Here is a 12795-nt window from a genome sequence, read left to right as displayed (position 1 = left end):
TGTGAGAGAGATGATTTACATTAACTGACATGTAGAGATGAGTGTCATCAGCAAAACAGTGAAAAGTAATTCCACATATCTGCAGTATTTGTCCAAGAAGTGCTGTCAAAAGAGAGAATATCAGAGGGCCGAATACAGAACCCTGCAGTACTCCATGTTTTAGTTGAGTGATACATCTTGCCAGGTATCTGTAATCTCAGAGTCTGAGGACCCAGAGACATGAATGTGACTGCTGATGATGTGGCTGATGATTTGGACCAAATGATTTCTCTGTGATACTTTGAACTATTTGACACACTGACGTGTTTGAAGAGAAACATTTTATTGTGACGAAAAGCGACGCAGCATCAGTGTCACTTCCTGAGATGAAGGTCGAGGACGTTTAACTGACAACTGAAGAAAGAGAAAAACCAGACAAAGTGACTGAGGAAGGAGACGAAGCTGCTGCTGAACTCCAGAAGGAAGCAGAGTTCAACACAGGAAGCATTCAGAGAAAGTTCCTCTCACAATGCTGCTGCCACACACACTTTTCATTTTACTAACAATTCTAACAGGTAGGATTCGGCATCAACAAGAGTTTCTTCATGTGGCTCATTTTTCTCTCATTTTGCTCTAACACAGTTTGTGTCCGTCAGGTGTCAGCTGTGAAGAACTCACTGCAGTCCACCATCAAGAGGACACTTTAGAAGGCAGTACTGCTACTCTGGAGTACAAATACCACAAAACTGCTGATGGTGGTGATTATTTCTTCTGGTATCGACAATATCCAGGAAAACCACCAGAGTTCCTCCTGTTCATCTCAGGTTTGAGCAGCACAAGAGCAGCAGAGTCTGTGAAATCAGACAAAAGGTTCTCAACTAAACTGTCTGAAGATAAACGTGGTGTGTATTTGGAGATCAGCAGTACTGCAGTTACAGACTCTGCTGTGTACTACTGTGCTGTGAAGCCCACAGTGACACAAAACACTCAGTCTGTGGACAAAAACCTCACTCAGTGACAAACAGCACCACCAAGTGGACACAAAGCATTAGTTTGAGCTCTTTGGACAAAATCACTCAAATATTCAACACTAAGAAGATCCAGTTTACTGTGGTGTACCACAGGGGTCAATCCAAGAGTCTCAGTACAATTTAAATGTTGGCTTTCTGTCACATCATTTGGCAACACAACATTCTCCCTTTTGCTGATGACATCCTGTTCTATCTTTCTGTACTGATGGCAGTCGCTGTGTTTTCCTCACAAACTTTGTGTTCACAGCTGCAGTTCTCCTACCAGGGTTCCACCAATCACACATTTTCTTTCCTGACTCAAACTCAATAAAGTGCATAACAATGACCACTAGAGGGAGCCACAGACTGTTTGCCATCAATGGATGATGTCATGTTGACGGTTCACCAACAGATGATGTAGATGAAGGTCCAGATGGTTCAGAGTCTCAGTGTTCTTCCTCTCTCTCCTCCACTCTCACTGCAGACATGAAACACTGGCTGACAAACATCCTGATTCTGACTCTCTGGCTCGGTAACTCTTTAAACCTACTGATTGTTCTCCTTTAATCAATCATCTTTATTGATTCATCTCTTCCTCTGCATGTTCTGTTCTTCCCCAGAGTGTAAAGGAGAAGACAGAGTGATCCAGTCCACAGGAGATGTCATTGCTGCTGAAGGACACCACGTCACACTTCAATGTTCTTTTCAGACAAGCGACACAAGTACTAGATTGTTCTGGTACCAACAAGAACTAAATGGTTCTCCAAAGTTTGTGCTGCTACGTGATACATTTGGAACAAGAAGAAATGCTGCAGAGTTCAACAAAGAGAGATTTGATGCTGAAGTCAACAAGACATCAGTTGATCTGAAGATCCAGAAGCTGCAGCTGCGAGACTCTGCTGTGTACTACTGTGCTCTGCAGCCCACAGTGACAGCAAGCAGCAAAAGAGAGGACAAAAACACTACACCACTAGAGGGAGACAGTGTGCAAAAACACTACACAACCACCACTAGAGGGAGCCAGTGTGCAAAACCACTACACAACCACCACTAGAGGGAGTCAGTGTGCAAAAACACTACACAACCACCACTAGAGGGAGCCAGGAGCATCCGAGTTGTGTTTCAACTGTTGTTTCATGGTGTGGAGTCATGACAATGGAGTCACAACATTGAAGACATGATGATGAATGTCATCACTGCATATGCTCCACATGTAGGTGTGAGATTAAGGAGAAAGAAGATTTCTGTAAAGTTCATTGAAGTGTTGGAGAGTGTTTTCTTTCATTTTCAGATGTTTTGTCTCCGTAAGGTCCACAGTTTATGGAAAAATGCCACAATTGTTCCTGTGCTAAAAGTCAGTGCACCCAAGCTGCTCAGTGACTACAGGCCTGTTTCACTGACCTCTTCAATGATGAAAACATTTGACAAAAATTGTTAAAACTGCTCTTTTAAACAGGCTCAGGGAGGGGCAGTCTTCTGCTGGGACTGGTTGGGGCTGAGGGAGAGAACCAGGAAAAAGACATGCTGTGGAGGGGAGCAGAGATCGATCACTAATGATTAAATGCAGAGTGGTGCATACAGAGCAAAAAGAGAAAGAAACACTCAGTGCATCATGGGAACCCCCCAGCAGTCTAAGTCTATAGCAGCATAACTAAGGGATGGTTCAGGGTCACCTGATCCAGCCCTATATGATATGGTACTATGAGGTCCCTAAGATAAGATGGGACCTGATTATTCAAATCTTATAAGTAAGAAGAAGAATTTTAAATTCTATTCTAGAATTAACAGGAAGCCAATGAAGAGAGGCCAATATGGGTGAGATATGCTCTCTCCTTCTAGTCCCTGTCAGTACTCTAGCTGCAGCATTTTGAATTAACTGAAGGCTTTTCAGGGAACTTTTAGGACAACCTGATAATAATGAATTACAATAGTCCAGCCTAGAGGAAATAAATGCATGAATTAGTTTTTCAGCATCACTCTGAGACAAGACCTTTCTAATTTTAGAGATATTGCGTAAATGCAAAAAAGCAGTCCTACATATTTGTTTAATATGCGCTTTGAATGACATATCCTGATCAAAAATGACTCCAAGATTTCTCACAGTATTACTAGAGGTCAGGGTAATGCCATCCAGAGTAACGATCTGGTTAGACACCATGTTTCTAAGATTTGTGGGGCCAAGTACAATAACTTCAGTTTTATCTGAGTTTAAAAGGAGGAAATTAGAGGTCATCCATGTCTTTATGTCTGTAAGACAATCCTGCAGTTTAGCTAATTGGTGTGTGTCCTCTGGCTTCATGGATAGATAAAGCTGGGTATCATCTGCGTAACAATGAAAATTTAAGCAATACCGTCTAATAATACTGCCTAAGGGAAGCATGTATAAAGTGAATAAAATTGGTCCTAGCACAGAACCTTGTGGAACTCCATAATTAACCTTAGTCTGTGAAGAAGATTCCCCATTTACATGAACAAATTGTAATCTATTAGATAAATATGATTCAAACCACCGCAGCACAGTGCCTTTAATACCTATGGCATGCTCTAATCTCTGTAATAAAATTTTATGGTCAACAGTATCAAAAGCAGCACTGAGGTCTAACAGAACAAGCACAGAGATGAGTCCACTGTCTGAGGCCATAAGAAGATCATTTGTAACCTTCACTAATGCTGTTTCTGTACTATGATGAATTCTAAAACCTGACTGAAACTCTTCAAATAGACCATTCCTCTGCAGATGATCAGTTAGCTGTTTTACAACTACCCTTTCAAGAATTTTTGAGAGAAAAGGAAGGTTGGAGACGTGTGATGAAACTGATGTGGGTGTGATTCAGGGATGGATAAGACACTCAAGTGGCTTCTTCCCTCAATGTCTGGCAACAGAACCAGGGCCTCACACTGAGGGAAGCTGGACAAAGGTTCCACCCAAACCTCAGCCACCACACGTGGTACGTGATGGAATCTGTGCTACATACAATAGGACATTACCTAGGTTATGTTATCTTTGCTTTACTTTTTCTGTGGTCTGAATAAACCATTCATTCATTCATTCATTCATTCATTCATTCATTCATTCATTCGTAAGATCCTTCAATTTCGTTGTAAAAAAAAAAACTACAAACAGGGGAAAAACACTTTTGTTGCTAACTACTGTAACTTTCAGAGCTCTTGTTTGAGAAAAAGTAAATAAAAAAATATACTGACTTCAGTGTTTGTGTAAAACTCATCAGTGTGTTGCTGTTGATTTATAACCATTTCAAAATGGTGTGTGTGGATCATTTTGTTGCTCAAAGGACATTTTTAGAAGAGATTGTTAGGTTTTGACTATAGGATTTCATTTTGATGGAGCTGTGAGGAGTTTTACAACAAGTGTTGTGTCTTATCTTGCTTTTGTGTGTCAGGAGTTGGACTTTATGTGGTATGTTCTCTGTTTTATTTTTTGGTTGCATTTGTGTTCTGTCTGTTCTCTTGCTCTGTCTTTCTGCTTGGGTTTTCTCTGTCCTGTTCTTTCTTGTCTCTCTCTTGGTGCTTGGTGGTGGGCGTTCCTCTCTGTCTGGCCACACCCTGGTTCTGGAAGTTCCCCTCACACCTGTTCTAACATTTTAAAACAACACAGTTGTGTTTCTGCGTCCTGCATTTGTGTCCAACCTGCGTTGCCGTTAAACCAAATAGACCGATCTGGCCACAGTAGACACAAACACTTTCCAGCTGGCAGGACGCCACCACAGCCAGCAGTTAGCTCAGCAAGAGGACCAGCTTGCCGCTCTGAACTCTGGTTTTAGTAAACTCACTAAATGGCAAGACTCCTTCATGGCCTCTGTGAGCTCTCACATGGAGCAACTGCTGTTGACCATGAAACATCAGGCTAGGAGACCGACATGGTTCCCGCCGCCACCCCACTTCTGGGACCGTCAGCAGCCCCGCTGGCTTCCGTACCATCCCTGATTTTTGTAACCAACTCTCTCGGCCTGAACGTTTTTCTGGAGAGTCTGGGGACATGAAGGCTTCATCATGCAGTGTGAGTTGCACTTTGAGCTAATGTCATCAATATTTCTGTCTGAAAAGACCTAGACAGCATTGCTAATCCCTCACCTGACCGGCCAGGCTGCAGCGTGGGCTACAGCTCAGGGGAGTTGCAATTCACACTCCTGCTCCTCTCTCTCAGCCTTCAACAACTCTCTGCAGCAGGTGTTTCAGCATACTTCTCCAGGGCACGAGGTGGCAAGCTCGCTGATGAGGTTGAAGCAAGGCAATCGCTGGGTGGACGACTACACCATAGACTTCCGCATTCTGGCCATGAAGAGTGAGTGGAATTCTGCAGCACTCCATGATGTGTTCTTCCAGGGTGTGAACGACAGCATCCAGAATCAATTCGTCGCTGTAGATTTGCCAGATGACCTCGATGACCTCATCGCGCTGGCAATCTGGATGATCACCGTCTCGCAGACCATCCACACCAAGAAAACCACCATCCTGTGCAGCAGCCTGTCTCCTGATCAGAACAATTCTCTTCCTACACTCATGCCGTTTTTAACGCTTCCCACGGCGCTGCAGAGGACCCCATGCAAGTGGGACGCACACACCTCTCTGTCGCAGAGCAACGCCGTGTGGAGGGAATGTGGTTTTACTGTGGACAATCTGGTCATTTAATCACACAGTGTCCTGTTAGGGGTGCCCCGGTGTGGCCAAAACTGGCATTGCGGGTGAGTAGGAGCACCGCTGTTTCTTCCACACAGAATGTGGTAACAGCTACTTTGGTTTTAGATCATATGACTTTGTCGAGCCCTGTCTTTATTGGTTCGGGTGCTGATTCTAATGTCATGTTGTCGTTTCTTGCCAGGTCCCTTCATCTTAAATTCTCCTGGTTTTCACGCTCCCCGGTGGTTCACATAATGGACTATCAGGGCTGTCAGACATAGAAGGTTGGAGACAAATGCAGGACTCGACAACGTAGCTCTGGTTCAAGGAGGCGTTGAACCAGAGCTGGACGGATGAGGTAACATTATGTAGAGGAGCTGCTACCGAACTGAAATTTCGTATGAACTTCCGGTAAAAGTTTGCAAATCCTAGAAACCTTTGGACCTCCTTATGGTCTTTTGGGGTTGTCCAATCACGCACAGCAGCTACCTTAGCTGGGTCCATCTGGATTGACCCTGGTGCAATAATGAATCCCAGAAATGATACGGTAGACTTGTGAAATTCGCATTTTTCCGCTTTAACGAATAACTGATTGTGTAACAAGGTCTCAAGCACTGTATGCACATGTCGAGAGTGTGTTTCTGCATCCGGGGAAAAAAAAATCAGGATATCCTCTAGATACACAAACACAAACTTATTAAAAAAAAATCACGTAACACGTCATTGATAAGGTTCTGAAATACTGCGGGTGCATTGGTTAAGCCAAAGGGCATGACTAAATATTCATAATGGCCGGTGGGAGTATTGAAAGCAGTCTTCCATTCATCTCCCTGTCTGATTCGCACTAAATGATAGGCATTGCGAAGATTGAGCTTGGTGAAGATTGTGGTGCCCTCTAGAAGTTCAAACGCGGAGGCGATCAGTGGCAGGGGATAACAACGTCATTTAGCCCACGATAGTCAATACAGGGACGGAGTGACTTATCTTTCTTTTCTACAAAGAAAAACCCCGCCCCTGCGGGAGATGACGATAGCCAAATCAAACCCGCCTCTAAGGATTCCTGGATGTATTCGTTCATGGCGATGCATTCAGGGCCGGTCAGAGAAAACAGTTTCCCCCGTGGGGGACTGGTGCCCGGAAGTAGCTCAACTGCACAGTCATAAGCATGATGTGGCGGCAGCGACTTAGCTTTGGCTTTGCTAAATACTTCTGTGAGATCATGATAATCAGTAAGAACCCCATTCAGATCAGGATTAAGGGAACTAGTGATCCTCGCAGATGTCGCGACACAGCGCCCTGCACAGGCGGAGCCCCAGGAAGTGATTTGTCTGTTGGACCAGTTTATTTGTGGACAATGTTTTTTTAACCAGGGATGCCCTAAAATGGTGGAGTGAGTCATTTTATCAAATATGTGAAAGCTTATCATATCTGAGTGAGTACCGGCTATGATCAGCTGAGCAGACTGAGTGCGGTGGGTGATGTGACCGAGCACATGACCATCAACGGCATGCATTACTAGCAGACGTGAGAGACGGTACAGCTTAAGGTGTAACGACCTGGCAAGAGAAGATTGCACTAAATTAGCATCTGAACCTGACTCAATAAATACTGGTACAGAGCATGATGAATGATCAGAGATAAAGCTGACCGTGATCACGTTTTGAGGATTAACAGAAGTAATAGAATTTTGACTCACCCGTCGTGCCTGTTGTGACCGCGCAGGGGCACCCCTGGCTTGGCACTCAGTGACCACATGACCCACCTGACCAGAATACAAACACAAGCCCTCGTCTCTCCAGCGCTGCCGCTCCTCGGTGGTCAGCTGGGTACGTCCCAGCTGCATGGGGTCTTCTGAAGCTGCGTGAGACGAGCTGGAGGTGGAGGATCTGGCGTGATGAGCAGATGAAGTCTCCAAGCGCTGGGACGAGGAGCGCACGTCTCGTCAGGGCCGGTCTGCCAGCCGGCGATCAGTGCGGATGGCTAGTGCGATTAGCTCATCCAGTTGTTCCGGGAGATCGACCGCTATCAGCTGATGCTGGATCTGCGTCGAAAGGCCTTTGAAGAAAACATCATGGAGTGCAGCCAGGTTCCACTTGATCTTCACAGCTAGGATACGGAAATCAATGGCATAGTCGGCGACACGTCTGCTTCCCTGCCGAAGATGCATCAGGGAATGGGCTGCCTCACTGCCTGGTGACGTATGCTGGAAGACCTGGAGGAGCGCGGTCTTGAACACCTGGAGTGATCCACACACTGGAGACTGCCTACTCCACTCTGCCGAGGCCCATGCCGCTGCCCGGCCGGTGAGGTGAGTTATGATGAATGCTATCTTCGTCCTGTCAGATGGAAACATTGCTGACATTAACTCAAAATGTAGGTCGCATTGTGTAAGGAAGGGCTTGACCTCTCCGGATTCTCCGGAGAAATGCTCAGGTCAAGACCGCTGGTTACAGACAACAGGGGCAGCTGTAGGTGCCGACGGGGTAGCACTCGGTCCTGGAAGTGGCTGGTTGGTGGAAGCCGAGGCGGACGGAGCCTGATGTGTCAGGGTGGTAATAAGCTGGTCGATCTGTGTGCTTACTGAGGACATGAAGGTGTCCTGTCTCTTGGCCAGGTCAGAGATTCCGGCGCTTTATGTAGTGATGCGATCCTCTTGTTCAGTCAGCTGGCGGCTATGGTGACGAACCGCTGACTGGAACGGGTTCGAGTCCGCTGGATCCATTGTTGGCCTGATTTTTCTATCAGGGCTGTCAGACAAAGAAGGCTGGAGTCAAATGCAGGACTCAACAACGTAGCTCTGGTTCGAGGAGGCGTTTACTGAGAGGCTCAGCTGTGTTCGGTACTCAAAGAGGCAGTCCAAGAGAAGCAAGCAAATCCAAAACATCAGGCAATGGTGTGGTCAATATAACAGGCAGGTGGTCAAAACACAACGTGGAAGCAGGACTTAGAATGAACAAGGAACAGAGCTAGAAGCGATGGCATAGGGCACAACGATCAGGCGAAAAACCAGTGCAACCAGTGGTGTTTAAATACTCCCAGTGATAAGTGGAGAAAGATCCAGAACAAGGCGTGACCCAACCAGTGTGAAACGCCCCCACCAAGCTCAAAGAAAGGCAGACAAGAGAAATGTGGACCAGAAAACCCAAGCAAGACACACCCAGCCAGAAAAGCAACATAATCCAGAAACAAAAACCAACAGCACAATATAGGACAAAACATAATACATGACAGTGGAAGGCCGCAAATTGGGTCAAATTGTGCATCGCACACAGTCTGTATATATGATTATTATTGAAAACCATTCTGAACTAATTAGTATTCATGTCTTCAATAAAATGACTCACTCAGAAATACGAGAGCACCCCTGGTTACAACACCATAGACCTAGTCTGATTGGACCAAGGGTAGGATCGAGGCATGGGTCCTGCATGTAGAAATTTCTGTCAGCATTGGAGACCGTGAGCTGCTGGGGGTAAAACTGGCCTTGGAAAAGTGGTGCCATTGGCTAGAGGGAGCACAAAGACAAGATATTTAATGATCAAACTGATAAACTTTATTGTTTTTGTGCAAATATTTGCTCATTTTGAAAACAGGGGGTGGTGGCCAAGTGGTTAATGCACTTGGTTTCAATGCGGAAGGTTCCCGGTTCGAATCCCACCCCTACCACATTTCTCCATGTAATGTGGAGTTGCATCAGGAACAAAATTTGTGACAATTCAACATGCAGATCCACCTTGGATTTGCTGTGGCGACCCCGAGTACAAAACAAGGGAGCAGCCGAAGGGATTTATTTTACTTTTATTTGCTCATTTTGAAATGAATTCCTGCAACACATTTCAAAAAAGCTGGGACAGTGGTATGTTTCCCACTGTGTTACATCACCTTTCCTTCTAACAACACTCAATAAGCATTTGCGAACTGAGGACACTAAATGTTGAAGCTTTGTAGGTGGAATTCTTTCCCTTTCTTGCTTGATGTACGACTTCAGTTGTTCAACAGTTTGGGGTCTCCGTTGTCGTATTTTGCGCTTCATAATGCGCCACACATTTTCAATGGGCGACAGGTCTGGACTGCAGGCAGGCCAGTCTAGTACCCGCACTCTTTTACTACGAAGCCACGTTGTTGGAACACGTGCAGAATGTGTCTTGGCATTGTCTTGGTGAAATAAGCAGGGACGTCCCTGAAAAAGACGTTGCTTGGATGGCAGCATGTGTTGCTCCAAAACCTGGATGTACCATTCAGCATTGATGGTGCCATCACAGATGTGTAAGTTGTCCATGCCATGTGCACTAACACACCCCCATACCATCACAGATGCTGGCTTTTGAACTTTGTGCTGCTAACAATCTGGATGATCTTTTTCCTCTTTTGTTCAGAGGACACGACGTCCATGATTTCCAAAAACAATTTGAAATGTGGACTCATCAGACCACAGCACACTTTTCCACTTTGCATCTGTCCATTTCAAATGAGCTCGGGCCCAGAGAAGGTGGCGGCGTTTCTGGATGTTGTTGATGTTTGGCTTTCACTTTGCATGGTAGAGTTTTAACTTGCACTTGTGGATGTAGCGACGAACTGTGTTGAACGGACAATGGTTTTCTGAAGTGTTCCTGAGCCCACGCGGTTAGATCCTTTACACAATGATGTTGGTTTTTAATGCAGTGCCGCCTGAGGGATCAAAGGTCACGGGCATTCAGTGTTGGTTTGTGGTCTTGCCGCTTATATGTAGAAAGTTCTCCAGATTCTCTGAATCTTCTGATTATATTATGGACTGTAGATGAAGGAATCCCTTAATTCATTGCAACTGAACGTTGAGAAAATTGTTCTTAAACTGTTGGACTATTTTTTCACATAGTTGTTCACAAAGTGGTGATCCTCACCCCATCTTTGCTTGTGAACGGCTGAGCCTTTTGGGGATGCTCCTTTTGTACCCAATCATGACACACACAATTAGTGTCCTCAGTTCCCAAACGCTTATTGAGTGTTGTTAGAAGGAAAGGTGATGTAACACAGTGGTAAACATACCACTGTCCCAGCTTTTTAGAAATGTGTTGCAGCCATCCATTTCAAAATGAGCAAATATTTGCACAAAACAATAAAGTTTATCAGTTTGACATTAAATATCTTGTCTTTGTGGTGTATTCAATTGAATGTAGGATGAAGAGGATTTGAAAATCATTGTATTCTGTTTTTTTTTTACATTTTACACAAAGTCCCAAATTAATTGGAATTTCGTACTATCATATTGACCCAGGCCAATAAATGGGAAATGCAGCGTGCTGTCTCGTCAAGGGGACACTGGAACCATCCTTCCGGTAAACTGTTTTGTGTCTGCTCTAACCTGGGACATTGAATCTAAGATTAAGTCTGTTGTTGGTGATACACCTAACCCTGTTGTTGGTGATACACCTAACCCTGTTGTTGGTGATACACCTAACCCTCCGGTGGCAAACTTGTTCATACCAGCTTCGTTTAGGGGAGAAGAAATTCATTGGGGCCACAATAGCCATTTTTCATGTAATCCTGGTCTTCAGAGGACCATGTACGTGCTTAAACAAAGATTCTGGTGGCCGCAAATGTTAGCTGATGTTACCGAATTTGTCAATGCTTGTTCCATCTGCACCAGGCATAAGTCATATACACGCCCACCTGTGGGTGCTTTGTTACGTTTACCTGTTCAGCAATGGTCACATATTTCAGGTGATTTCGTGAAGGGTCTTCTGCCCTCGAAGGGCAACTCAGTAATTATGACTGTAGTCAATAGATTGTCTAAAATGGTTTATTTTTTACCTCTGCCCAAGGTACCCTCTGCTAAAGATACCACTGTCGCCTTACAACACATCAGGCCCCTCCCACCAGCACGCCCACAAACACAGACCAATAGAGACAGAGAGCCAACATGAGTGACAGCGAGTCACCTGAAGGTTTCCTCCAACAAGACTTTTTTTTTACAAAGAGCTTGATGGGCGGAGTCAGTGACTGATAAAATGTGAGTCTGGGGCCCCGCCCACAAAGGCTGAAGTGTTGTGTGGGCCGCCAGAAGAGGAGGTACTGCTGGCCCACCACCAGAGGGCGCCCTGCCTGAAGTGCGGGCTTCAGGCACGAGAGGGCGCTGCCGCCATGGACACAGCCGGGGGTGACAGCTGTCGCTCATTACCTCTTGACAGCTGTCACCCATCTACTCAACATCATCTCACTCCATAAAGACCAGACGTCATCTCCACCTCGTTGCCGAGATATCATACTTCATAGGAGGTACTACTCTCAGCCTTTTTTTTGAGATTTATAAATCTGTGATTGTGAGTGTTTGCAGGAGAACCGGTCGTTTTGGTGGAGGCTGTGCATGACGGCGCTCCTTTTCCTCTGAGACCACTGCAACGTGTTGAGTGAGAGGTGGAGGTGGCATTCCCACCGTTGTTGTTACTGGGTGTACACACACCCACACTTGACTGTCTTTGTTCTTCGCCAGCAGTACCAGATCCGACAGTCGGGGACGGTGATCACCTGGGAATTTGGGACTTGGCGGCTCCAGTATTCACCAGGTTCTGGGGCGGCGGAAATCGTGTGGTTCCGGCTCTTCTCAGGACAGACGTCTTCTATCCTCGAGCCTGCCCACACGTCACCTCTGTGTATTGACTGTTATGATATTCTGTGATTGTCTGTATGTTCGTTGTGCACATTCACAACATTAAATTGTTATATTTTGGCTCATCTATTGACCGTTCATTTGCGCCCCCTGTTGTGGGTCCGTGTCACTACACTTTCCCAACATGAAGTCAACAATGCTGATATTTGTGTGTTCAGCTGAGAAACGTTTGACTGACTTTGAGTGTGCAGTGGAAGAAGATCAGCTGAAGTGACCATCAGAGATGTAACGGGGGCAGACTCAGCGCTCTACTACTGTGCTCTGGAAACACAGTGAGACAAAGTGTTGAAGACGTCGTACAAAAAGCTCCACACCGATACGTGACGACTCTCCAAAGAGCAGGAAGTGGTTTTCAAAGCGCAGGATTCTGCACCTTCCTGATTCCAGTCACCGTGGTTACACCTGATCACCAAACGCTGTGGGAGGGGCATGAAGGGATGAAAGGAGGAGCCAAAGTGTCAGCCAAGAAAAGACTCAAACTGCACGAGTGCTGTTTCACACCAAAGAGGACTTTGTCTTGAA

General features: G+C 45.6%; 1 gene segment (V, D, J or C); it reads left to right on the top strand.

Moving 5' to 3' along the window:
- The first annotated feature begins 429 nt into the window (after positions 1–429).
- Positions 430–1015, top strand: LOC117522248. The segment is given in 2 exon segments: positions 430–554; positions 636–1015. Coding segments are annotated over 2 exon segments (408 nt in total).
- Positions 1016–12795: the final 11780 nt, after the last annotated feature.

This window comes from Thalassophryne amazonica, chromosome 12 (assembly GCF_902500255.1).
Source record: "Thalassophryne amazonica chromosome 12, fThaAma1.1, whole genome shotgun sequence".
Classification (NCBI taxonomy): Eukaryota; Metazoa; Chordata; class Actinopteri; order Batrachoidiformes; family Batrachoididae; genus Thalassophryne; species Thalassophryne amazonica.
This window is presented reverse-complemented; position numbering and strand designations above follow the sequence as displayed.